This window comes from Anopheles merus, chromosome 2L (assembly GCF_017562075.2).
Source record: "Anopheles merus strain MAF chromosome 2L, AmerM5.1, whole genome shotgun sequence".
NCBI classification, from domain to species: Eukaryota; Metazoa; Arthropoda; class Insecta; order Diptera; family Culicidae; genus Anopheles; species Anopheles merus.
Window position 1 is genome coordinate 23,663,205 of NC_054083.1, and position 27,370 is coordinate 23,690,574.

A 27,370-nucleotide genomic window follows, 5' to 3' on the forward strand; every position below is an offset into this window, starting at 1 on the left:
ATACTGAATGATGATTGTAAATGTTTTATGATGAAATATTTTTGTAGGAAAATCTCACACATAACACACAGTTGAGTGGAAGTTCTGCTTTCAAGATAGTATGTTGTACTAGAACGAAACTACTGATCCATAGCATCTGTTACGTGTATAAATGCCATGCCGATGCAAAACAGCTGCAATACCTCTACAGGTGTATATCTCATTATCATTAGCATTTTGCCAGCTCGATGTTGATGCGGTCTTGTTTTTTGAAGTCTTCTTTGCATACTCCAATGCAGAATTAAGTACTGCTTCATTATCGCGAACCCTGCTATTTGCTACCATAAATAACCAACTGGTCGGTGTCAGGCGTCATGAGTGATCGATGAGGTGTCAAGCGTAGTTTGCCAAAAGCTTTGCTACGATGATCCACTGGGCTGTAAGGTACGCATATTCCACTTTTAATACCATTTTGTGATCACGAATTGGGCCTTAATCCTTTAACACATCAGGTCGATATAGTAACACATTACTCTTCTTCCATTAGATTACTATTTGTATTAAGCACGATTGTTCACATTGCTACAATTCGAACAAAGTGCTTTGAACAAAAATGCATCATTTTGGACTTTAAATCGCATGTTGATGCGTTCGTATTTCAGTACATTCCAAAACACTTGATCTTCTTAAGCATGGAGAATATGTTGCTGGAGCACCTCGATCAGACAGTTATGCAGATATTGCCTAGCTTCGTCACACATGTAGACGTCAGAAACTCTCCCGCTTTGAAGTGGATCGATGTTCCAAATGCGCTTGTGCGCCAACCGGGAGCTCACCACCGTGATCCTAACGAACAACAAGATACGCTACGTCGTCAATACCGCAACGCAGCATTGCCCGATCTACGATTCTCTCGCTGCACTTTCGTTGCAAGCAAACATGCTTAAAACGGTCAACATCGAGCTGTTCGATGTGTTTGTCCAATTGAACAGTTTATTTCTGCACAGGAATAGAATAAAATCAATAGCGGGACGGTTGGTGCACGATGCCTTGCTGCAGCTGAGGCTTGAAAACAACAAGCTGGCCGGTTTGGATATGTGTCACTGGCATGTACCTGCAATTCTGCTGGTTACGTTTATGGACAACCCGATGAAAACCGTTCCCGAATGTTTAAATAATTTGCAAAACTTCACCACCATAGCTGGTCTATAATCGGGTTTAAGACGAAATATAGTAACGTGAGCCTTAACTGAAACCAAAACACCGTGTTTGGAGACTATGGTTGGACGCTGCTGGCATTGCTACTCTATATTTCAAATCTATTCTGAACGCATTGTTAGTAAAGCTCTCAAATAGATCGTGTGCTGTATTCAACGATTTGGCTCACTGCGACGAGGAGGGCGCACGCCACTTAACTACCGCTTATGAACTCATTAGTGAACGCTTCTTTTATTCCTATAAAATACAGGAGTAACAAAACTGGTGAACAGTTATTGCCGAATTGTCGAATGGGGTATCATTTTGAGATCAAGGCCAAAGCGGACCATCATGAGACGCTGGATACTGAGGTGAGAAGATGATCTCCGGACGCACCTGGTACACACGCGCCCTCACACACACACTCTCACATGACGGCTCGTGATGTTTTAGAATGCTCTTCCTTCTCGACACTGCTAACCGTATGGGCTCGATGCGGCTCCAGTGCTCCAAACAGTACTGCTATCTGTACGATCTTACCACGAGCGATGATACGTTCGCGTATCAGTACATTCCGCAACACGTCGAAGTGCTGTCCATCGAGAATGCGGTGATGGAGCACATCGATCACGCGATACTGGAGGGTGTGCCAAGCTTTATCCAGGAGCTGATCGTAACCAACTCGTTCTCACTGAGGTGGATCAGTGTTCCGTGGGCCGTAAAAAATCTGATGATAACGTCTACCAATCTGAGAAGGATGGATATCGAAGCGAACAGTTCGTTGAGCTATTTGGCCGTATCGGTGTGTGATCTGGTGAAGGTACCGGACTCTATCAAACATGCCCGCGGCCTAGAATGGCTGTACATAACGTCGTGCAAGCTGCAGGGCCTGAATATGGCGAGTTTGTGCGATAACGTGCGGCTGGGCGTTCTCAGCTTGATGGGCAACAAGATCCGCTACGTGGTGAACACGTCGACGAGGCATTGCGGCGTATACGATGCGCTTGCCAGTGTAACGCTGTCGGAAAACCTGCTCACCACAGTCAGCATGGAGCTGTTCAATGTGCTAGTGCGGATGGATGGTTTGTATCTGCAGAACAACCGAATAAGAACGCTTGCCGGACAGTTGATACACGGTGCACTGGCCGAGCTACGGATGGACGGAAACAAGCTATCGAGTGTAGATCTGTGCGGATGGTCCGTACCGTCGCTGGCCAGCCTTATGTTAGATCGCAACAATCTAACGGCCGTGCCGCAGTGTGTCAATAATTTCACAAACACCTCCCTGCTTACCATGCGCTCTAATCGACTGTCCAACTTTACCATCGAGAGTGTGGCCGGTATGAGCAGTTTGCGTAAGTTAGATTTATCGTGCAATACGCTGAAGACGGTTATGTTGAGTACGGCACATTTTCCGGCCGATCTAGAAATGCTGAATATTGATTACAACAATCTATCCGCGCTGGATCTGTCCTTTATACCGGTGCGTTCGTTGGAGGTGCACGTTTCTTATAATCTAATTTCCAGCTTCGATGCCTGCGGTGCGTCACGCAACGTTTCCCAGCTGTTAATGTACGATAATTTGATTGTCTGTGCGTGGCACACGTCCTCGGTGCGGGAGCGTGATCGGTGCAATAAGACGGACGGGTCTGTTCGTCGTTTGCATAACGAGCACCACCGTAAAGTCTGCTATGGTTAGGCGTTATCTTATCCACCGTTTGAAGGATAATAAATAGGCCTATGAGCCTATTTCAGACAGCTACCTTTTCAGCTTTCAAAACCGGAGAGACTTTACCAGTAGTTGCGATTACGTCCGGCGAATATGACAAACGATCTTAAATCTTAAATCTTAAATAGCAAGATTGATAAAACCAAAAACATGAGAAATATCACAATAACGCGTAGCTTAAGCCTTCTGCAAGTCAGCAATCGTTCAAGCTCCTGGCATTAATAAGGATCTGTACAATTTCAGTACATCCCTAGATAAGTAATGTCGACAATGTTTCCAATGTCGACCAGCAATCTCATACATTATAACTGATCCTCATAATTGTCTTCGACTCTGTTTCATATGTGAAAAGATTGTTTCTTGATGGCTCGATCATTGAACATGTTGTATTTGAAGACTTTTAAGTTATAAAAATGCATCCTGTTTTTCTCAGTGAGGTCATTGGATCGTCACAACAGATCACAACAGACGTTGTAGATATTGTAGAAAATAGCTGGATGACCCATCGGCCGGTAGCCGATATTGAGGTGGTGAATGTTCCTTGTGTGAAGTATAAAAGTGACACAGTTCGAGCTTTTGGACTTTGGCAGCTTGCAAATTGCGTGAGCTAGACTTGTAATGTTACTTTACGTCAGGTATGTCAAACTGGCGGCCCGGCGGTCGATTCTGAATGCGGCCCGCGAGAATATTTTGATAAGTGCTGAAAGCACTGCAAACCAAAAGTCTGTTATTACTATTTGTCGAGGTGTATTAAATTTTCCAGAGAAGAACAATAATTTTGTCGCTATATTTTTGGAAACTAACATTTATGTACCCATAACATATAACAAACTCAGTCGTATTATGTGTATATTAAATTCTGAATATTAGCATTATTTTGTGCAGACTCGATTGCACATTATGTATGAAAAAACGGAATTGCGTCAACTGTCTAGACACGAAAAAGGCATGAAAACAACTAGATACACACATTTGAAAACTTCGCAACAACTAGTGATGGATTGTCGGAATCGCTCCACGGCTCAAAACCATTTCCGATCTTAGCTATTCCGACTCTGATTCCGGCAAAATCAAACCAACATTTCCACTCTGGGCCATCCGAAGCCTATAGAGCCGTTTAGAGTCATTCGGAACCGTTGGAGTCATCGGTTGTCGCACGGAGCGGCTAGTCTGCAGTCAGAAATAGCTCCGGTCGGTCCTATCGATCTCAATGCCTCTGACTGCCGAGTAAAGGCTTTAGTCGGCTACGAATTGCTCCGATGATCTGCTCGACTCCGACCTTAGTATGTTTCATCTTTGATGTTCGATTGGAGCCACTTCTGTTTGTTTTTTGTTTTTGATAAAAGGATTTAGATTAAGGATCAAAATATACGAAATGCCGAAGTCCTGCATTACATAGCTTATTAATAGGTTAGCTCACACAGTCCATACCGTAATTCGCGAATCATTTCCCTTCAAGTGTCAAACAAATATTTGCCGATCTTTTTGGGATCACGCACCTCGAATCTGCGTCTGATAAAATTATCGTAATTTAATAAGATTATTCATAAAAAAACGGGTTCTTGTTATAAGAAATTAATATACCAATCTCTTGATCTGTCGAAAAATTGCGGTCAAATATTTTAGTTATTCATCCAGCGACGGATAGCTCGGATTGCTTGAATAAGATTCGCTACACGCTGCTAGACTTCCCCTACCTCAGTGAATAAGTGTGTTTGACAGATATTTTCTAGCAAAACTGCCGTGTGAGAACGCAACTAATGAAAAATATCCTATTTTAATCATAAGAATAAAATAAATTATATGTGACTTTTAAAGTACATTATACATTTTTGCTCACATAAACAAGAGCACATAGAAAAACAACATCGCAAATTTGTAAATAACTAACGATTCCAGATTTGAAGCGAAGAGTACAAAAAGTCAATTTGTTTAACAATAATGATCTTAAACAGTATTTTATATGAATATTTTGGAATATTTTTATTCTCAACTTTGCAGCCCGCGAATCACTGAAAATTTGTACTTGCGGCCCTCTGATGAAATGAGTTTGACACAGCTGCTTTACGTAAACACCTTAACGAAAAGTTGCGGTGTTCCCTTGTGCTATTATTTCTCAGATGAAACTCCCATCAAAAAGTGAATACTGAGCAGCTCAATACGTTTGATGGTCGCGGTGAATTTTGAGTATTCGTATCCGCTTGGCGCACTATGCATTCTCGCATCTAGATCTGTTCTGCTAGAATGTAGCCTGCTTACTGATTCGACGGACGTGTCGTCCTTTGAAAGCCGATGATCGGCATCACTCAATGACGAACCCAATCTATCCTATACATCTGGTGGCTGCATTCGGCTCCAATACTTTTGAACGACACAATTAAATACGAGAAATATCCAAACAACTTTACCAACCTACTTACTGATATTTGTCTATGATTTTTCGAAATATTTGTTATGTATGAAATTGGCTGAATTTTTAATTGTACAAATAAATTCCAACAGGTAGCAATATTTCGGCCACACGCTGCTGGCTTTAGTAGATTGTTGGCATTGATTTTACTTTTAACGTTATCCGTGCGAAGCTATTCAATAAATCGCGTCAAATTATTCAGACATGGATATTTATAATTTGATTAGAATTTAAATGATGGCTCGAGAAAAACTTCAAAGGAATGATAGCGCGCAGATCGCAAATTATTGCAATGAGAGCTGGATAAACCTTGTTTAACAAATGAATCTGAAGCAGTATGTATTTGCCTCTGTTTTATTGGCTACGTAACTATACCAGTGAAACTTGTCAACCATTGATTAAAGGTAATCATCATACCATCACATTGTTATTCTTATCTACGCATTCGTTTTAAACGAGTATAATACATCAAACATTTCCATTTGATTGCCGTTTATTGTTAGCTTGTTTTTAATTTAAAAAAAAGGTTGCGGTTCTCTATAAAAAGAATACCAAGCAATGCTGGAAGTGAGTGTTCGTGGTAGTTTTATTGTAAATTCAGCTCGTTAAATGTGTATCAAATGCCGGTGGGTTATATGGTGCGTATGTTGAAGCCTTCAAGTTATTGTTGAAAAAAAAACAACCCTTAAACGTATTGACATGCATGTGGTTTGGGTTAGGTTGGTGGTTGTTTTCAACGCTGCAAACCGTATCGCTACACTTCGTCTCCAGTGTCGTAGCGCTTCCTGTGCGGTCTATGACTTCTGCTCGACAGAGGATAAATTCGCCCTTAGCTATATTCCCGAAACTATCGGCAGGGTCTACATGTATCGCAGCTGCATCGAACGCATGGATCTCCCGCTACTAAAGGATCTGCCTAGTTTTGTGAAATCTTTGGAAATACAGCATGCTACCCCTTTAAGATGGATCAGTGTCCCGCAAACGCTCAAGGTTCTTTCGATAGAGCAGACAAGTTTGCGTAGCATCGAGATTGAAGCAAATAGTACGCTAAAGCATTTAATGATCGCATACTGTCATCTATCTACCCTTCCAGACGCTATACGACATGCGCCAATGTTACTCCACCTTCAAATAAGATCGTGCAACATACAACAGCTTGATATGGCAAGTTTGTGTGAAAATGCGCTCCTAAGTACAGTAATTCTTACACAAAACAAGTTACGCTACATTGCGAACACGTCGACCACACAGTGTGCCCTGTACGATTCACTGTCGGCGCTAGTGTTGACAGGAAACCGGCTGAAATCAGTCAACATGGAGCTGTTCAATGTGTTCGTTCAGCTAAACTCTGTTTTTCTGCAGAGCAACAGAATCACCTCGCTTGCTGGCCGGTTTGTTCACAGCGCAATAGCGGAGCTTCGGATGGACATCAATAGGCTAGCGTCGTTAGACCTCTGCCAGTGGAGCGTGCCTGCACTGGTTTGGCTTTCGTTCAACGATAACGTTTTGGCGGAGGTTCCAAAGTGTATGAACAATTTGAAGAATGTTACGAGGTTGGTTCTGAGCTCCAATGTACTATCTAACTTTACAATCGAAAGTGTAGCCGGGATGGAACATCTAGTAAGCTTAAGCTTATCGAACAACCAGTTACTCTCAGTCACGTTGAACAGTGCACGATTTCCGCGTCGTCTAGAGTTTATAAATTTGTACCATAACAATCTAACATCGCTGGATCTGTCCTTCATACCGGTACGATCGCTCAAGATCGATGCTTCCGGTAATTTTATTGCGAGCTTTGATGTACACGGCACGTCTGCAAACGTTACACGATTGGCTATGGAGCATAACCCAATCGACTGTTCGTGGGATAGCGACACGAAACGAGAGCAGGTGCAATGTAAGGTTCAGACAGGATGAAGTAGTAGTAGTAATATTAGTATCCAGCTCAGAAGCTACAAGTTATCCTACTGGTGTATTGTGATGCAGTCGTATCCATAGCATAGAAGTTGACAGAGCATTAAATGATGGAGTCTCAGATGTTGTGTTTCAATTGCAGAATCTTCTGATATTTGGTATCTTCATCTCCCTTAGTATCAATTATCTTCGATCGTCTCAAAGCACCGTTCTCCCAGACCATGCATAAAGGACTGTTTGTCTACACTGGTAGCAGACTCAAACAACTACCCTATCAGCTCAGCACGACCGATTATCGATGTTCCCAAATCTTGTGCTGCATCATGGTGCGGTACGCCTGCCATAAAATGCTTCCAAGCGGCCGTTGCGTCAGTAAACCCGTATCGGATTGCAACCGGGGTCGCTTAAAAGCTGCTAATCAGTTAATTGCTTGAGCGTAATGCTACCATCCCTCCAGCGCTATTGTGGCTAACCAATTCATTACCTGACGGCCCGCTACCGGAAACGCAATCAAAGGGAATTCCCGTGCTATTATTTTTGCATTCCTTGGGTTATTTTGGAGATATGCCGGCTTCGTTCTTAGCCTGTTTGGCTTTCCGAAGGATGTGTGTTTACCTTTTGTGTTTCAATCGCCTGCTTTTTTGTTTTGCTGCTTTCTTATCTATACGCCCTCTGTCTGGTAAAATACGATGATGCAAGTAGCGAAGAGTTTGATAAATAATGTACGTACGATACATATACACATAATGTGGGCTGGTAAACAATGGTTAAGCAAAAATGACCATTTCTTTCATGATATGCGCACCAACTGATAATGCTACTAAAGGATTTATGACGTCACTGACGGCAATTTAATCGTTCGCACGCTTTCGTCCGTTGAAGGTGTATTTTTCAAGGCACTTTAGGTATGAATGAAATGCAACTTTCTGATGACGAAACAATTGATAAACCGTCACGCATGACTTGATGCATCGTACACCTGCTCCAGATCTAACGTCGGTTTCGCCCACTGGAAACTCCGCCACTGATTAAGCTTTATCATAGATCTATTGGATTTGTTTGTTCTATATAAGAAGTTCAACCCAAGCTGCAGCTTCATTCAGTTGCAAGATGAAGACGTTCGTACTGCTCGTTGCCTGCCTGGCTGCCGTTGCCAGCGCCGAATGGATCGAGATCGACTGGTCCAGGGTGCGCCCGATCGAGGAGTTCGATCACTACTGGGAGCGTCTGCCGCAGGAGCTGCAGATCTATCGGCACGTCCGTCCATCGCACCGCGTCACCAATGGGCAGGAAGCGACGCCTGGCCAGTTTCCGTACCAAATCGCACTGGTGAGCGAGTTCGTTATTACGAGCGGTCTGTGCGGAGGCTCCGTCCTGACCAATAACTTCATCCTGACCGCAGCTCACTGTGTCGTTGGAACGGCCGGCATCCTTGCGTCCGGTGGTACCGCCATCATTGGCGCACACAACCGCAACACTGCGGAAGCGTCGCAGCAGCGCATCCGCTTCTCCGGTCCCGGTGTGATCCCACATCCGTTCTATGCCTCCAGCAATCTGCGTAACGACATCGCGGTGGTACGGTTGGATGCTCCGATCGTGTTTAACGATCGTGTGCAGCCCGTCCGCTTGCCGGCCCGCTCAGACACCCGCCAGTTCGGTGGCTTCCTGGGAACCGTGTCCGGATTCGGTCGCACGTCGGACGCTAGCACGACTACCTCGGATGTTGTGATGTTCACGACCAACCCAGTGATGACCAACGCTGACTGCATTGCCCAATGGAACAGTGCCCTGATCGAGCCCCAGCAAGTGTGCCTGAGCGGTGAGGGAGGACGCTCGGCCTGCAACGGTGACTCCGGTGGCCCGCTGGCTGTGCAGGACGGTGGCAGTCTCCAGATCGGTGTTGTGTCGTTCGGATCGGCTGGAGGTTGCTCGATCGGTATGCCGTCGGTGTACGCTCGTGTGTCGTTCTTCCTGGACTGGATCGTTGCCAACTCTGACTTTGTTGCGGCTGCCTAAGTCCGTATGTGATCTGCGATATTGGTGATATAAGATTAGGATTTTAATAAAAAAATTTATTAACAAACAAGTGTATGTTTATAGTTATATAAACGATTGACAACCTCTTGAATGATTTACCGCGCATTCAAGAATGGTTTGTGTGGGTTTGCAATGGGACGATCACAATAAATCCTGGGAACGATTCAAAAACATTTGGGAAGCGATAAATAAATCGTCATTAGACGAACCCAGGATTGCAGATAAACGAGGCAAAGACCAAACTGATGGTGGCAACATCAGCGGACCTACCAATAAATAATCAGAACCTACGTAGGTGTGACGTACAGATAGGAAAACGCACTTTTGAATTCGTCCCACAATTCACCTATCTTGGGTCAAAGGTCAGCAACGACAACAGCATGGAAGCTGAGATGCGCGCAAAGATGCTGGCTGCCAACAGGTCATTCTACAGCCTGAAAAATCAGTTCACCTCAAAGAACCTGTTGCGACGGACAAAACTGCGACTATATAGTACCTATATAGTACCGATACTCATATACGCCTCTGAGACATGGACACTGTCCAAATCTGACGAAACCCTTCGAGCCGCGTTCGAGAGGAAGATGCTCAGAAGGATACTTGGTCCCGTATGTGTGGAAGGACAATGGAGGAGCTCACTGTCGTACAGCGTATTAAGCTCGCCAGGCTCCGGTGGGCTGGCCATGTTGTACGTATGGAAATGGACGACCCAGCCCGTAAAGTCTTTTTAGACCGTCCACAAGGACAGAGAAGGCGTGGTAGGCCCAAGCTCAGGTGGCAAGATGGGGTGGAGGCGTTCGCCTTTAAGACCGGGATAACAGTCTGGCAGACGAAGGCACAAGACAGCGAGCGGTTTCGGAAACTCCTGAGGCACGCCAAGACCGCTAAGCGGTTGTAGCGCCGGATAAGTAAGTAAGCAAGTAAGACGAACCCAAACATTATGGAAAACAATCAAAAACCCGGTCATAATAAGAGGTTTGGCATAAAGAAAAGAAATTTAAAATAGCATAATGGAGAACATTAACGATGTCGCCATTTGTTAAATATAGTTTGATTCTATTCGTAACTTTATAAGAACAAGAAGCTCCTGGCAATTTTATGATACATTATTTATTTTTTATAATATAGCACATTTGAACAGTTTCTACAACAAAATAATTAAAAGATGTTTCAACTGATATTTTAATACATTTATGTTGCAATTTAGTAGGGTAATTAAAAGTTAGACCAAAAATTTCTTTCGAACAAATGAAGTGAAATCTAAGTTATGTCCAGCCAAATGCCCACCGTTTTAGTGGATAGACTATCGACTTAATGCGTCTGCGAGTTCTGCAACGAAAGGGACCAACTGCCAACTCAACCGTTATCTTTGTGAGACATTTTTAACGACAATTCACTGTGAACCAGTTGTTTGCTGTCTGTCAAGAGAAATATCTTGTCCATAGTTTGAATTTACTCCTTAGTAAATGATTCACAGAATGTACTTAAGTTTGGAACTAAGTTTATTTATCGTTCAACATCAACGCATCGACTTAAGGGCGGGCGACGAAGTTAGAGTTGGCCTCAATCCAGGGGAGGAAGAACGACACGCGAGCGTACACGGACGGCATTCCGATCGAGCAGCCGGCAGCAGATCCGAACGACACAATACCGATCTGGAGACTGCCACCGTCCTGGACGGCCAGCGGGCCACCCGAGTCACCGTTGCAGGCCGAGCGACCACCCTCACCGCTCAGGCACACGTTCTGTGGCTGGATCAGGGCCGTGTTCCAGCGAGCAATACAGTCAGCGTTGGTCATGACCGGGTTGCTGGTGAACCTCACCACAGCCGACGTAGCCGAGCTGCCATCCGAGGTGCGTCCGAATCCGGACACGGTACCGGTGAAGCCACCGAACTGGCGGGTGTCCGAGCGGGCCGGCAGACGGGCAGGCTGAACGCGAGTGTTGAACACGATCGGAGCATCTAGACGCACGACGGCAATGTCGTTGCGGATGTTGGTAGTTGTGTACTGCGGATGACGGATGATTCCACCGGTCGAGAAGCGGATGCGCTGCTGGGAAGGTTCGTTGACGTTGCGGTTGTGGGCTCCCATGATGGCAGTTCCACCACGGGCCAGTGTCGTCGCACCGGACACAACACAGTGAGCAGCAGTCAGGATGTAGTTGTTGGTCAAGACGGAACCTCCGCACAGACCCGTGCCAGTAAGGAACTCACTCAGCAGAGCGATCTGGTACGGGAACTGGCCGGGCGTAGCCTCCTGGCCGTTGACGATGCGGTGCGACGGAAGCATCTTGCGGTAGATCTGCATCTCCGCTGGCAGACGCTCCCAGTAGTGATCGAACTCCTCGATCGGACGGACCTGAGACCAATCGATCTCGATCCATTCGGCGCTGGCAACGGCCAACAGACCAACAAGAAGCACGAAGGTTTTCATCTTGACTCAAAGGGAATGTAATCAGAAGGCACGAGCCAACTGCTTTTATACCCCAAAATCGGTTCAATTAGGGTTTATCCGTCCAAAATGCTCTTTTCGCACTTCCTCAAATCGGTAAGCAAGTTACCGGTTCTTCTCACGCCGATAAGATACGCTACCCACGAGGCAAGGATAAGGCCGTAATTTTCTTATCTTAGGTGGCACAATAACCTCTGTTTTGGAGGGACTTTTGTTTTTCACCTTGTGTAGATTGGGTGAACCGCCAATCCCACCGATGAAATCCACTCTATTGCCTGGGATTACCTGTCAACGCCGGTAAATTATAGCCTTTCGTCAATGGTTAACGTGTTTCGTCAGACGTATGGTTTGGTGTAGTTCGTATGATAAGCGCTCATATGCCGGCAAAGTATATACCGTTTAGAAATATACTGCAAATGGCTCAAAGGCTCAAGGATACATTCGGCTTTGCATTACATCGGACTGTGTCGGAGTTCCGAACAGCACACTCACGGGCACTGTAGTTGATGCATTCCCTACGCAACTCAGAAGAGTGACAAAGGGGCCCAATCTAAACACAGGTTGTTCCTTTTCCACCTCAAATGTATGACACTGTTGCCTACATTTAGGCGCAAAACCAAACTTTCGTGATGATGATGACGAACCTATTGAAATTTCTAACAAAGTAGGTAAATGTCTTCTTCTTCTTCTTTGGCACAACAATTGCTGTCGGTCAAGGCCTGCCTGTACCCACTAGTTAACTGAGCTTGGCTTTCAGTGACTTATTGTTACCATTCCAGGATAGTCAGTCCTACGTATGGGGGCACGGTCTATTCGGGACATGAACCCATGACGGGCATGTTGTTACATCATACGAGTTGACGACTGTACCGCCAGACCAGCCCAAGTGAATATAGGGGAAAGCGGGGCAAAATGGGCATGTTAAGCAGTTTACTAAATATTCCTTTGAATATGCCACAAAACAATTTTTTTCTTTCATTATTGTATGCCTCCACCCTTTATCTATGGATTACATTTGCCAATTAGAATGAAAACAACTTAAAATCATGAAAACAGTGCAAAATAAAAGTTGATGTTTTACGAGCAGCTATTTTGACACGCGGGGTAAAATGGGCATAACCCTGAGGCAAAATGGGCATATGTAAACAAACTGTGAAACGTCAAAACACTGGGGCAATATGGGCCACAACAACTGCACTTAGGTAATGGTCTATGCTTTTGCGCACGTTTCATCAAATGTATTTTCGTTCTATCTTTTGTTTTGCTGCTCAGGAAAGCCCTTAAAATTCTTACAAAAATATGTTATCAAAATTAAAACAGTTTTTACACGTTTAAATCTACAAAATCGAATCTTTTAAAGCTGTGTCTGTTATCATTATTGAGGCGACAAATACAACACCATAGCCTCACCAAGCGCCGTATGTCAAAAGCATCTGCCCATTTTGCCCCAAGCGTAACTGCCCATTTTGCCCCACGTGAAGCATTTTTGTATTTTTTGTTATGTTAGCAAAAATACGCATTCAATCGCCTTGCTTTCTTCAGACAAACTGTTCAGAAATATCATATCTTCTAAAATATATCATGTAAAACTTCAACGCATCCCTGTGACACTGGTTTAAGCTTATTTTCGAAGTGGCAAAAATTACATCAATATGCTGCTAAACCTTATTTTGAATTTTTCTTGGTTATTTATTATGTAAGGGTTATGAAACTTACATGGTGTACATAGAACACACTAATGAATACATTTTGAGCATTGGAAAGTATCTTTGTAGTCAAATAATGCTTAAATAGAGGGTGCCCATTTTGCCCCACTTTCCCCTACTTTTGAATTAATGTTAAAGTCAACCATCAACAGATTGTATGTTTTAGAATCACGTAAAATTATTGGAACTATTGGAGCTGTTGTTCTTGTAGGTCAGGGGACGCAATCTACAAAATGGGTTAACTAACTTGTTAGTAGTATTGTAATCTCTCTGCAAAGTGAATGATTGGATATCTTATAGTGGATGTTGATATGTGTGAGAATTATTTCGTCTTGATACAGTTTTTTTCTCGTATATAAATATAAATTCAATTTTATTATAGGCTACGATAGTTTTCCTCCGACTGATTCAACTTAGGTGGACTTCCTACAATGACAATCGTTTTATACTTGTATTTTCCCATATCTCTGATAAGATACGGTGTGCTTCACTGTCCCGAATAAGTTTTCTTATCTTTGTACCACAATAACCTTTGATTTGGTAGTGAACGTTAATCTTGGTGCTACAGCCGAACGAATGCTCTGGACTACCATCAACTGCGTTAGTATTCGATTTATGACGTTCTCTCAATGTCTCCCTCTCTCTCTATCTCTCTCGCTATGGTCTGCTCTTGAATTGAATTTGATTGTTGTACGTTAGTGCAGCATGGCCCGCTCAACAATAAGTGACCAAGCTGCTTGGTCCTTAGCTGGAACTTCTCATTGAATTAGACATTGCCTGTCTCCGACAAGTCTTGCTTCACATCATCCGGCATATGAAATCACTGAGCTTCTATGCAGCTCGTGTTTAAGCTGTAAGATATCTTACATTTCGATCAATCTTGAGGTCTTTAGGATTGAAGCCCGTAGTATGTGCGATTCCCCTATACAATGCATCCTCGGATTTCGCTGCTAATATCGTCGTAAGGCCGTGTTTAGATAACAGAACTCCACAACCACCTCGACGTAGTCCCCGTCAATTAATAAACTGCATCTTAGTTGGGCCCTATGACCGGGTGAACCAGCGGCAAATAGCTATTTCGTCTTCGTTGCATTGATTGTCAATTGGTGGATTTCATGTTCTAATGCTCATTCTACCAGTTAAGTCATCCAATGGATCCAATTTCCGAATTAACACTCAAATGTTCTCGGATATACTAAGCTTTTGAAACACGTGATAGTTATGCATATTACAGTAAACAAAATTCTTTGTCTTCAATCGACTTCATTCTGAAACTGGCTCCACTCGACAATATCCAACTCTACAAAACTTTCATCAACTGCGATATATTTTACATTGAAATCAGACCTTTTTATTGTAAATTGAGTACCAAAAAAGCATGCAGGAACTTAAGGACGAGCCACGAAGTTAGAGTTGGCCTCAATCCAGGGCAGGAAGAACGACACGCGAGCGTATACGGACGGCATTCCGATTGAGCAGCCGGCAGCAGATCCGAACGACACAATACCGATCTGGAGGCTTCCACCGTCCTGGACAGTGAGCGGACCACCGGAGTCACCGTTGCACGACGAGCGACCACCCTCACCGCTCAGGCACACGTTCTGGGGCTGGATCAGGGCCGTGTTCCAGCGAGCAATACAGTCAGCATTGGTCATGACCGGATTGCGCGTGAACCTCACCACAGCCGACGTAGCCGAGCTGCCATCCGAGGTGCGTCCGAATCCGGACACGGTACCGGTGAAGCCACCGAACTGGCGGGTGTCCGAGCGGGCCGGCAGACGGGCAGGCTGAACGCGAGTGTTGAACACGATCGAAGCATCCAGACGCACGACGGCAATGTCGTTACGGATGTTGGTGGTGCTGTACTGCGGATGACGGATGATTCCACCGGTCGAGAAGCGGATGCGCTGCTGGGAAGGTTCGTTGACGTTGCGGTTGTGGGCTCCCATGATGGCAGTTCCACCACGGGCCAGAGTCGTCGCACCGGACACAACACAGTGAGCAGCGGTCAGGATGAAGTTGTTCGTCAGCACGGAACCTCCGCACAGACCCGTTCCGGTCGCGAACTCACTCAGCAGAGCGATCTGGTACGGGAACTGGCCGGGCGTAGCTTCCTGGCCGTTGACGATGCGGTGCGACGGCAGCATCTTGCGGTAGATCTGCATCTCCGCTGGCAGACGCTCCCAGTAGTGATCGAACTCCTCGATCGGACGGACCTGAGACCAATCGATCTCGATCCATTCGGCGCTGGCAACGGCCAACAGACCAACAAGAAGCACGAAGGTTTTCATCCTGAATAGCAATGACTGTACCTGAAGGGTATTTGCGGTGTGCTTTTATACCCCAAAATCAGGTGCAACGTACAACGGTTCACATATCTGCCGAGTTAAATGGGAACTTCCCAAAAATCCTCAGCTAATCAATAGGTGCACAGAACAAAAGCGATATCCGACTTACTGTAATGTAATGTGATTAGCTGATTGGAAGCAAAGCGCAAAACTCCCAATGTCGCGTAATTTACAATGTACAAACCCCAAATAGAAGAAAAGATAATTCTGGAATCTGATGGCTTTCAGTATTACTCCTTAGCGTAAATGAACGACGTCATGTGATAAGAATTGGCGCAACTCCCACGCTTAATTCTATCGATAATACAAATCGGTTAGGACACAACAATAGCACTTTATCGCACTTGGTCGATGTTGGATTTGTGTTTTATTATTGGCAGACTGCCTTAATCTTAACGTGATGGATAAGCCTTTTGGTGATTTAAATATTTCCTGAGCCAACTCGCTTATCTGACCTATTTTTTTATTATTTTGCCACGCCCAAACCCAATCCAAATTAGGAACTTGTAACGATCCAATCATTGATCAACAACCGAAACTGAACTCATACCGGTCCTGAAACTGACACTGAACCCATTACAGTATTTTAACCGATAGCAAATCCATACCGGCCCTGATAATTATACTAAACTCATGCCTGATCAGGAACTGGTGCTGAACTTCCACCGGTCCTGGAATCGATTACCGACCAAAACCTGTCCTTAAATTGATGAAGAATCTATAATGTTGCTGGAACTGATCACGAATCAATATCGGTCCTGGAACTGATACTGAACTCATAACGTTCCTGGAATCAACTACAAATTTCTACCGATCCTTGAACTGATGATAAAGCCATATAGTTCGCGGAACTGATACTGAACCCATAACTGTCTAGGATACTGATACTGATTCCATTCTGAATCTGGAACTGATACTTAACTCATACTACTCCTTTCAGATATCTCTTAATCATGAACCATGAAACTTGTCATAACAACCAAAACATACTTGTCTAGATATAGTTCCGGATTTTATTCCAATCGTGAAATGGTACCTGAACCTGTTCGAATCGTGAACCTGTTCCGGTCTTGAAACCAATACATTCAGCCGTACCGGTGAACTCGTTCGTCGAAAAACATTCGTCGGTCATGGATGGACAGGATTGTACCACCAGGTTGGACAGTACAAAACCTAGACGGTTTACTTATTTTTGATCTAGAGGGCTATGAAATGAGTGAAAATGAGCAACGCGGCGAATGTTCTAGAGAACTAACGACGTTCATTACTAACGTTCATCGGTATGGTTGATTGTCTGTTTCTATCCTTTAACTGATTCGCAGGTTCGACGGAGCAGTTTGTGAAGGAATTTAAACTCAATTTTTCTCTAACTAAATTCTTTTTCTTCCATACAAGTGCAAAACAATTATGAAGTAATTCACTAAATTTAAATTAACTGCTTCACCAACGGCACCACTTTGCACAAACGTGTCTTCTACAACAAGACAGATCCGTTCTCGCGTAGCCGGTCTGTCATGGAGCGTTCTCGCGTAGCCGGTCTGTCATGGAGCATTACTTTGCTAAAGCAGCATAGTAGGCTGTAAATCCCTTGAGCTACGACTACAGGCTTTATTCTGGTCATTAGTGTTTCAACGTTCAGTGAAGTATCCATCAACTCGTTCAAGTCGGTAGAAAGTGAGGTTGAAAAATTTTCAGCATGAAAAATGGCCGAAAACTGCTTCGAAATCGCATTAACTTCATGTAAGTCCTTAAGTACGATGGAAGATGCAGCAAGTTTTAGGCTGTCTGTCGATGTTGTTATGTTTTTTCTCTGATTTTTACAATTATGCAGCAAATTCCGAGCATTGGATCAGTCATTTTTTCTGAGTAATGGCTGCCATGTCCTTGCTTCGCTCAATGCTTGAAGAAGTCTAGTCTGATCGAGTTTCAAAGATGATAATCGACAGCAGGTAAGTGACCAACATTAAATCTAATAAATACTTATGCTTTTCGTAACTTATGTTAAATTGATACCGGTTCCGCAAGAAAAGGTTACCAAAATTATCTATAGCACTGTAGCATTCAAATTCACTGTACAGCGCCATCTTTTGGTGGGTAACGAAACTGTGCAATATTCGTAATTTACATAATTATCGTAGAAAATCGACATAATTTTACTAATTAATGTTAGCCGGTTCTTAGTTACCGCAGTTTAGTGTTCGTTTGACTTGTTAATACTAAATCTTGTAAGACACTAAGACACTACCATTGCGCCCTCTTTCAAATTTCGGATATCATACAATACACAACAGATTGCTAACATTCCCGCGGCACAGCTTTTACAGTTTTATAATGTCAGTATATTTTTTGTTTTATTTCCACCATGAATTTAACCAAGACAAAAGAAAAAAAAAGATAATGCGATATAACGCAGCAAATAGAGAAAGAAAAAAAAACACAAAACAAATCAAAAGATTCTTTATGACAATCGGAGGCAAATGGAAGATACAATGCGTTACGCGTAATTCGTAAAAATAAACACATAGCTTTGTGTGGATACTAATGGGAAAAGACAAACCTAATGGCTAAATGTGAACGCGTGATAACAAAAGGCCAGCCGCCCACCAAAATATGCATTGCTCTGGCGCGCCCGCGAATGTGTGAGTGTGTGTGAGTGTTTGTTTTATATGCTCCAGTCTAGTCTCATGTTTCAGTAGATGCCCTTCTGTGTTTTTGCTCGCAGCACCGTCTGAGTAGTGTGGGTGTGCTGATGTTTTGTTGTTGTGAACGGAATCGAACCGCATTCCAACAGCCGCAAAGAGTATTAGGCGCGCCGATTTCGTTCACGACCAGCCTCTCTTCTCTGGAAACACGAGGAAAAGCTCGTGTTTGATAATGCGCTGGAAGGTGACACACGCATTCGAGAGGGCCGAAAAGGGCAGTGCGACGAAACACTTACTACCTCCGCTTTGTGAAACGCCAGAGCAAATCCATCGTTGTTGAGCGCGTCCCCTCATACCGCCTCTTTCTTTTACAACTTTTTTTTTTCTTCGTTTTTATCTCACATTATATAGTGTAGCTGTTTTTCTTTTTTATATAGTTTTTACTGTTATATATCGATAGGCAGGTGTGTAATGATTCATTGTATGCGTTCAGCCCGGTTCTCGGTTCCAGCTCTTGTCGGTTGCTGCGTGCGTGCGCGTTCCGAGTTTTGCGTGTCGCCGTGAAGAAGCGCTTACATCGGAACGGTTCAACCGTTTGAGAATGGCGCAGCATTCACAGCAACACACTTCACAACCAAACGCAGCACCAAGCAGACCGACTTAGAAAGACATCTTGAGCCTAGCAGCCATTTTTTAGATGGCCAGTTTCATCTTCCTTTTTCACACAACCCGGAATGAACGATGCACACATCATATTACGATGCGCACCATTCCATTACACAGATCGGCAATGAAGGGAAAGAATTAACGACCATCGTTGGAATGGGCTGGCCAGGTGACAAGATAGAGCGAACGGAGCACGCGGAACCGCTGCGGTTGCGCTTTGGCCGAACAGCATACTGGGAGAGTGGGGCTTGACCCCATTAACGGCTGAGGCCAAACTCTCCGGCCTGGTCCTCGGTGCTGTCACCGTACTGCCAGATGCCCTTGTGCTGCTTGCGGGCCTTCTGCTCGGCATCCTTGTAGTCCGCAATCTGTGCGCGCGAGGAGAAGAGCAAGAACGATATAAACGGTTAGGGGGAAAAACGGCACACACCAGCTGGGCTCAGAGTGTTCCCACCAAACACTTACCAGCTTGGTCAATCTGCGATCCTTCTTGTTCTTGTCCGCGATCAAGTAACCGTCAGCGATCAGGTCCTCGGCGATGTCGGCCTTTGTTGCGGGGTCGACCAGCGTCACGTACTCGGTGCCCGAGATGCTACCAAAAAAAGAGGAAATATTAATACAATTTTACTACGGGACGCTGCTCTGTTTGTTGTGTAGCATTCACAACACATCTTTTTGGTTTAATTAATGTAAAACCTATTTAAGGCTGCACGCAGTACCGTTAATCGCTGCGCGCGCTTTCGAAAGTCGGTACGGATACAGGCAGTGCCAGATCCTGTCGTTACTTTAGGCAATGGTCTAGAAGATCTGGCTAGGGGCGCAGCGCAAGCACTGCACAAACCCACATCTTTGGCATACCATTGCCAGACAGTCGAGAGTGTGTACTGCGTAGGATAGTAATTCAGCCTTACCGATACTCCACGTTCATGTTGAGCGTTCGGTTCAGTACGTCCTGCGAGAACGCCTTCACGGCCTCGGCACGATCGTCAGCATCGGTCGGCAGCAGCAACAGCGCCGGCACGTACAGGTGCGCGAACGGCTTCTCCGAGATGAACGTAGGCGGGATCATGGCAAGGCGGGTCGATGGGACAGTCTGTGTACGGTGTGGAAGAATGTTAAAGCACGATTAATATCAAGTTGTTCTATCTTGCTCAAAAACATGTCTAGAAAATTATATTTTGTCCGAGCAGAACGCAACTGAATGCTGTGACCAGGCGACACAATTTGCAGTTGCACTCTCACACCCTAAGCACACGGTTCCCGTGTACCTTTGCACCATGCACTCTACCGTGATGGAAACGTAGCAGCGCTAGTAACGAACAGGTAACAGAATATTACCGCCGCTTTCACACTACCAACGTTCCCGGGGGTACGATACGATGCTACGTGCCATAGGTACAGGGAACCACCTAGGGAGGAGATTGAACGTGCGGCAAAAGATCGCTAATCCCAGGGTTCCAAAAGCTCGAAATAAATTGCTCTGGCAAGCTTATGACTCAAGCATTTCTTTCGCAGTTACAGAAATGGATCTAAGGAGCTTGCGCGGTACTTCTGCAAGGTGCTCTTGCTGCTAGCTCTACCACACCACCTACCTCACGGTTGCCGTAGTCGATGTAGAGAATCGTCACGTTGCCACCCTTCTCGACCTTCTCCACCTTCGCACGGTACCACTCGTTGTCCTCGGAGAACTTGGCCGCACACATGTCGCCGCGCTTCGGCGCGTACGAGCCCGTTACCGGCGGCATCGCCTTAAAGTCCTGGCGCAGCTTCGTCATCAGCTCCTCGAGCTTGGCGCCCTGGTCCGTGTGCTGCGCGTAGAACTGCAGCTCGGGCGTCACCTCCGTCACGACCACGCTCTCGTACTTCACCTTGCGCTCGACCGGCGTGTTCACGTCCGGCGTGTCCTCGATCTCGTCCTTCTCCTCCTCGGCCGCCGCCTTCTCGACGTAATCCTTCCAGATGTTCTTGCGCTGGGCCTTGGCGCGCGCCTCCGCATCGCGCAGCACGCGATAGTAGTCGGACTTTTCCGCGGTAAAGTGCACCTCAGCCAGACCCTCCTCGACCAGGGCGACCGACAGGTTCACGTTGTGGTCGGTGAACAGCCAGCCGATCACGCTCGTCGCCTGCTTGTCGGTCGTTTCGATCTTCACGCTCACGTCCCGCTGCAGCACCTTCTCGCGCGTGAACTGGAGCGCCTCATCGCCGTACGGTTCCGCTTCCTGGGCCGGGGCACCACCGATCGCCGGGCGGGACGAGCGGCGGCAGCTGATGCCGGCGAGCAGGAACGTGACCAGGCAGCTTTCCTTCGGGCAGTAGAGCCGGAGGCGGGAACCGCTCGCCACGAACTCGACCAGCGCCTCGGTACGCAGGGCACGCTGCCAGGACGGCAGGTAGTGATGCTTGATGCGGGAATGGTCCGTGGTCAGGTCATTGATGCGATGCGACGGCGTCTGCTTCTTCGCGTGCATACCCTTCTGGCCCTTGATCGCCTGCTCCTGGGCGGCGCGCAGTTTGTCGTACTCGGGCGAGCGCTGCTCATCGTCCTGGCGGTAGTTGATCACCGTGGCGAGGCCCCGCTCAAGCATTGCCTCAGCGATGTTCCTGCGGAGGTAAGGGGAAACAACGGGAAGAAGAATTTCAATTTTAGGATGCCCTTTTTCTCTCTCTAAACGATTGGATCTAGAATGGAAGTGTTACTTAAATTACTGTTTAATGTATCGTAAAATCGACGCGAGTGAGCTCTTACGAAGAATAAAACCACTCTCTGTCGATCATTGCGAACGATCATGTCCCACCAATTGATCAAAACACTTTCCAAGGGTATAAAGGAAGCAAGTGTTTAACCTATATATGGTGGTAAATCCCCAGTAGCATTATTTTCCATAATTTGTTTAAGTTGTACCACAGAATCTGATAAAGCTAGTCCAATGTCCCGAAGAATGGAACAGCTGTGTTGTATCAAATTACGAACGATTATGTCCCACCATTTGATCAAAACACTTTCCAAGGGTATAAAAGGAAGCAAGTGTTTAACCTATATATGGTGGAAAACCTCCCGTAGCACTATTTACCTTAATATGTTAAAATTGTACCGCAGAACCTGATAGAGCTTGCCCAATATTTCCCGAAGGATGGCGTAGCTGTAATGTACCAGATTGCGAACGATAATGTCCCACCATTTGATCAAAACACTTTCCAAGGGTATAGAAGGATAAAAGTGTTTAACCTATATATGGTGGAAAACCTCCCGTAGCACTATTTACATTAATATGTTAAAATTGTACCGCAGAACCTGATAGAGCTTGCCCAATATTTCCCGAAGGATGGCGTAGCTGTATTGTACCAGATTGCGAACAATAATGTCCCACCATTTGATCAAAACACTTTCCAAGGGTATAATAGGATAAAAGTGTTTAACCTATATATGGTGGAAAATCCCACGCAATACTATTATCAATTGTTTGTTAAAATTGTATCACATAATCTGATAAAGCTAGTCTATTGTCCCGAAGGATGAACCAGCTGTATTGTACCAGATTGCGAACGATCATGTCCCACCAGTTGATCAAAACACTTTCCAACAATATGAAAGGATAAAAGTGTTTAACCTATATCTGGTGGTTTTTCGAGCTTATGTATTCGATAAACTAGACTATCTCCCTTTACTTACTGGTCGTCCAGGCGCACGGTGTAGCAGTACTTCTCCGGGTAGTTGTCGCGGGCCGGCGCCACGTAGTCGAGCGTACACGTCACTCGCTTGCCGATCAGCTTCTTGCGCAGGAACTCGCGCGCCTCAAACATGTAGGGAATGTCGTACAGGGGGCGCGAGTTCTTCGCCCGCGGACCATCGTCCTCCTTCGGGCGCGGCGGACGGATCGACGAGAAGAACACCTTCTTCGACACCGTGCCGACCTTCACCAGCACGGCATCGCCGTTGTACACCTCCATCACCGTGCCGACCAGCTCCTTGTCCTTGGTGTTGGCCAACGCCGCCGGCGGCTTGTAGTCCTTCCACAGCCGCAACCGGGCGGCCTTCGCTTCCCGCTCGCACGCGCGCAGCCGGTCGATGCCCTCCTTCACGTACGGTATGCTCCACTCGACGCACTTGGCGAACCCGTTGCGCAGCAGCGACTCGGCAATGTTACCCTCCGGACACAGGATCGTGCCGAGGAAGTTGGTGTTGCTGTTCGACTCGAGCCGCACCTTCACCTCGCGCTGCAGCAGCCGGCACTCCACGTGGAAGCGGGCCTCGTCCGCGTACGGCACCTCGGTCGTGTTGTCCGGCCGGCCCTCCGCGTCCAGCTTGAAGCCCGGGCAGCGGATGCCGGACATCATGAGCGTGACGTGCTGGAAGACGCGCGGGTTCGGCATGAGGAAGGCGCGGACCGTCGAACCGTCCCGCACGTGCTCGATGATCGCCTTGATCAGCTGGCCGGCGTGCTGGTCCACGAACTGCTTCGGGTTGTCGATGTTCCACACGATGTTACGCACGTGCTCGCCCTCGGGCGCATCGCTCCAGAGGCCCTTCCGGGCGCGCCGGGCCGCATCCTCCAGCTCGATCAGGCGGGCATGCTCGGGCGTCTGGCGCACGTTGTCGCGGCGCACCGTCACCAAACCCTCCGACACGATCGACTCGACGATGTTTTCCGCGTTCGGTTCCTTGCCGAGCTTCACGTAGCCGTACTCGCGGTTCGCGTTCGGCGGCTTCTCCGAGTAGAACCACACCTCCTGCCCGATCAGACGCTGGCGCAGGTACTCGCGGGACTCCCAGGCATAGGGTTGATCCCTCGAACCGTCACTGCGGAAAAAAAAACAAAAAAAAAACGTTCGATCGTGCATACATAACCTCAATCATCTAGGGACAGGAGCAGGCTCCTGGCGTTTGACCACTTACCTCGATCCGTTGGTTGGTCGGCGGGCAAGCTTCGGTGCGACGATGCCAGCAAAATTAAGCTGCTTCTCTCGTGGCGGTCCATTGACGGGTTTATCGCGCAGGATCAGCGAATCACCGGAAAGAATCTACGGGGCGAACGAAGAAAGAGACCCGCACTCGTAAGAATATGCTGCACAAGTAGACGACCTCGTGGAGAACGAGACGCCTTCCACTGCCGGCACTTCCGATTCCGCACGAAGCCAGCAAGAAAAAGACAGCGTTTTGACATTCCTGCGCCTGTGTAAATCCAACTGACAGCACCAACACACACACAAAACGCACTCGCCGTGAGCCGAGCGGCCACGTTGAAAGTTTTAAATCCCGCAATATAAATACGCGCACACCCGGGGGCAGACAGATATCCTAAGCATAAATTGCCCTACATCGAAATGGGGGTTAGATTTCGTCTTTTCTTTTTTTTGCATCTCGATAAAATTATCTCCACATGCTTCTTCTTCTTCTTCGACGGCTATTTCCATTGCAATCTTGTGTAATCCGATTGGATGCAGTTCTTGCCTCTTTGCAATTGAATTCACAAACAAAACACACTCAACGTGTTTCCGAAACATATGGAACACGAAGCAATAAATATATACCACCGTGAAACAGATGAAAGAGAGAAGAAGACAAAAACATGCAACGGGAAATACTTTCACCGTTCTCCAATTTCTTCTTCTTCTTTTCCACTTTGGGACACCTTTCACCTTTCGACCAAGTTTTGGTTCACAAAATGTGTAAAACTAAACGAAACCCCGCCGTAAGTAGGCATTGGTGGGCGATCAATTCCACCGTGGCAACCCCACAGGTGACCAATCGCTGGAACCGGAAAGGGGAAGGGCGACGTCATGGTGCATAGGGGGGAGAGGCAGGAGGTAGGTGTGTGTTATGTGGCGAGCAGAAGGGACACAGCAGCGCTACATAAAATAATGCCAACTTGGCATGCCACATCGCAGCGTGTCAGCGTGGAACGGCGGCGTAGCGATAGGGAGGGAAAAGCGAGAAAGAAAGAAAGAAAGATAGAGAGAGAGAGAGGGGGAGAGCGAGAGCGAGAAAGGTGCGTTGGATTAAAAGTTGTTCAACAAAGACCGATGTGCACTGGATGGAAAATCACGGTTTAAGAGGCAAGAGAAGGGATGCTTTACCCCCACAACAGCTTCTTGTTTTTTCCTCTAGCGAGACAGAAAATTTGCTCCCCCCCAGCCCGCTCCAACCGCCTCCGAAGGGGGTGGAGGGTAAGTTTTTCGATAATGGGCTGATGGCAGGGTGATGTGTGCAACTTGAGCTCTAATCATTTATCGCCGTCCACCAACTCGTGCCACGGATGATCTTTTCGATTGCTTGGCTTTCTGCTGCTCCCGTCGGCGATGTGTGTGTGTGGCTGTGCATTTGTTGGTGCCACAATGGAGGAGCGATGCACTTTATGTTGGGCAGTAATATGGTGTGTGGATGCAGCAGTCATGTGGAAAGCGCGTGTCGGTGTGCGTGTGTATGCTGTGTACGTTACCTGCTTCACGATGCCTTTCTTCAGCACGGGCGGTGGAGCAGGGTTGGCGGCGGCGGCGGGGACATTAGCGGCACTCATTTTGCGTTCCGTAGGGCAACGTTGCTGCTCGGCAGAACTTTTCTGTTTTCACTACGGGACTGTTGGAACACACTGAGACGGAAGGAAAGATGATACGAGAAAAACGGTGGTCAACTTCACGTGAAAAACAAGATTTCACACAGCTCCCCTTCTTCCACCACCCTCTCGCTATCTCTCTCTCTCTCTCTCGCTGTCGGGAAGTTAGCACATTCCACTGTCGGTGGCTGGAAGACTGCCACACTTTCACGCGATACCAATATTGTTATGTGGCCGGGACGGGAAAGGAAGGAATGCTCAATCCCGGAAACGATGCAGAGAGGGAGACAGCGAGCCAGAGGGAAAGATTTTAGAGGCACCGGGGCTGACCTTTCTATACCTTTGCGATCAGGAGCAAAACGAGTCCGTACGGGAGCTAGCGGCGTTTGGAACTACTGATCACACCACACCATGTACCACGACGACGACAGTGACACACCGGGACAGCAAGAGCGACACACGCACACTCACAAACACACACACACACACACTACGACGGCTGCAACGGGTACAATAGACCAGAGGGGCGAACGTGTGTAACCACGGGAATTGGGGTGCAGGGGCAACCAGGTCACCACAGTTGCACCGGACGGCACCAAATTCAGAGGAACGGCCGAAAAATTGAACACTTTCTATGACCGAACGGCGCTACAGCACGGGAGAAAATATATCTGCCCCAGTCTTGGCCCAAGCAACAATTATTGCAGCAGGAGGCGAGCGGCACACGTAGCCCAAAGTGCTGACGGAGCGCTGACAGGTGAGCGACCCAACGAACAAAATACGGCGGACAGTAAATTTCAAAGCCGTTCGACATTGAGCTCGATTGCAAACGCGCTTGCAACTGCTATGCTTTTAATCCTGTCATTTTGTCGCTCAAAAAAATCGTTTTCCAAAAAAGGATTGAGACATGTGGCAGTGCTCCATCGGATGAGATTTTATTGGAAGGCCTGTCAAAATTTTGTAGGGAATTTGACAGATAACTTCAGACATGGGATTTTGTTGTACGACGGAATCAGTTTTTTTATTCCATCGGATCGTGTCATCCAATTTTATCTGGTAATGTAATTTTGTAGGTTATTTAGGAATAACATAAAATTATTTGTTTATAATGGTTTAACAAATAAAATCATTTTAATTATCGCAATATGGACCAAAATAGTGTATGCCCAAGTGCCACCCCAAGTGCCACAAATCCACTAAACGACCACTAAACGGCTTCTAAACGACTCAAGTTCTCTACCTAAACGGAATATAGAAAGACTTCGTTTAGCAGACGCCAAACGACTCATGCATTCTAAAAATAGCAAAAAAGCTGGTGGCGCTATCTGTTGGTGGGATACCCCAACCAGTTAAGCTTCATCGCTTGGAGGAGAGCTTTCTCATTTCCTCTGTACTGTTGTATGGTTTCGCATTGAAGTTATGCATCGCTAGAACTAGAACGGCGATACGATTGTTTAAATACTAAACTCCAACGGAAACCACCAGCACTGAAGCAAGTGAGATTTGAGCAATGGTCATTGGTGTTGATACCCACGTATCTAACCACACGACCATTTATATAGATTTTTGCTCAGAAAGTTAGAAGGCTATATAGGTCATAATAAAATGCAACTTGTCGAAACACATTGCAAGAAAAGGATAGCAATATAATGATGAGTTGTAATACGCCATCTATTTATCAAACCAATGAAGCTGTGGAGCTTTCATTTTTTTTCTATGGATATTCAATTTTCCAGTC

At 46.3% G+C, this 27,370-nt stretch overlaps 7 protein-coding genes across 8 annotated transcripts; 4 read left to right on the forward strand and 3 right to left on the reverse strand.

Annotated features, from left to right (window-relative positions):
* The first annotated feature begins 337 nt into the window (after positions 1–337).
* LOC121592191 lies at positions 338–1,206 on the forward strand. The gene is made up of 2 exons (XM_041913575.1): positions 338–423; positions 527–1,206. Exon 2 carries the CDS (start codon positions 778–780, stop codon positions 1,189–1,191), a length of 414 nt encoding a protein of 137 aa, XP_041769509.1. The 5' UTR covers positions 338–423; positions 527–777; the 3' UTR covers positions 1,192–1,206.
* A 274-nt stretch (positions 1,207–1,480) lies between these two features.
* On the forward strand, positions 1,481–3,046 carry LOC121592183 (leucine-rich repeat transmembrane neuronal protein 2-like). Its single transcript, XM_041913566.1, has 2 exons — positions 1,481–1,547; positions 1,630–3,046. Exons 1-2 carry the CDS (start codon positions 1,528–1,530, stop codon positions 2,873–2,875), a joined length of 1,266 nt encoding a protein of 421 aa, XP_041769500.1. The 5' UTR covers positions 1,481–1,527; the 3' UTR covers positions 2,876–3,046.
* Positions 3,047–5,895: 2,849 nt separating this feature from the next.
* On the forward strand, positions 5,896–7,330 carry LOC121592184 (carboxypeptidase N subunit 2-like). The gene is made up of 2 exons (XM_041913567.1): positions 5,896–5,953; positions 6,035–7,330. The coding sequence occupies exons 1-2, from the start codon at positions 5,925–5,927 to the stop codon at positions 7,230–7,232; spliced, it is 1,227 nt and encodes a 408-aa protein (XP_041769501.1). The 5' UTR covers positions 5,896–5,924; the 3' UTR covers positions 7,233–7,330.
* A 912-nt stretch (positions 7,331–8,242) lies between these two features.
* Positions 8,243–9,306, forward strand: LOC121592186 (brachyurin-like). The gene has a single exon (XM_041913570.1). It carries the CDS (start codon positions 8,340–8,342, stop codon positions 9,243–9,245), a length of 906 nt encoding a protein of 301 aa, XP_041769504.1. The 5' UTR covers positions 8,243–8,339; the 3' UTR covers positions 9,246–9,306.
* Positions 9,307–10,750: 1,444 nt separating this feature from the next.
* Positions 10,751–11,732, reverse strand: LOC121592187 (brachyurin-like). The gene has a single exon (XM_041913571.1). It carries the CDS (start codon positions 11,699–11,701, stop codon positions 10,799–10,801), a length of 903 nt encoding a protein of 300 aa, XP_041769505.1. The 5' UTR covers positions 11,702–11,732; the 3' UTR covers positions 10,751–10,798.
* Positions 11,733–14,751: 3,019 nt separating this feature from the next.
* LOC121592188 (chymotrypsin-like) lies at positions 14,752–15,743 on the reverse strand. The gene has a single exon (XM_041913572.1). It carries the CDS (start codon positions 15,714–15,716, stop codon positions 14,814–14,816), a length of 903 nt encoding a protein of 300 aa, XP_041769506.1. The 5' UTR covers positions 15,717–15,743; the 3' UTR covers positions 14,752–14,813.
* Positions 15,744–18,216: 2,473 nt separating this feature from the next.
* Positions 18,217–26,343, reverse strand: LOC121592971 (staphylococcal nuclease domain-containing protein 1). 2 transcript variants are annotated; one of them, XM_041914949.1, is made up of 8 exons: positions 25,973–26,343; positions 25,519–25,668; positions 23,976–24,100; positions 22,752–23,879; positions 20,674–21,682; positions 19,993–20,174; positions 19,547–19,673; positions 18,217–19,449 (listed from the first exon to the last, which is right to left on the reverse strand). In XM_041914949.1, exons 2-8 carry the CDS (start codon positions 25,594–25,596, stop codon positions 19,339–19,341), a joined length of 2,760 nt encoding a protein of 919 aa, XP_041770883.1. In that variant the 5' UTR covers positions 25,597–25,668; positions 25,973–26,343; the 3' UTR covers positions 18,217–19,338. The 2 variants fall into 2 exon arrangements, with proteins under 2 accessions (XP_041770883.1, XP_041770884.1); XM_041914950.1 differs by having other exon boundaries at positions 25,963–26,343.
* Positions 26,344–27,370: the final 1,027 nt, after the last annotated feature.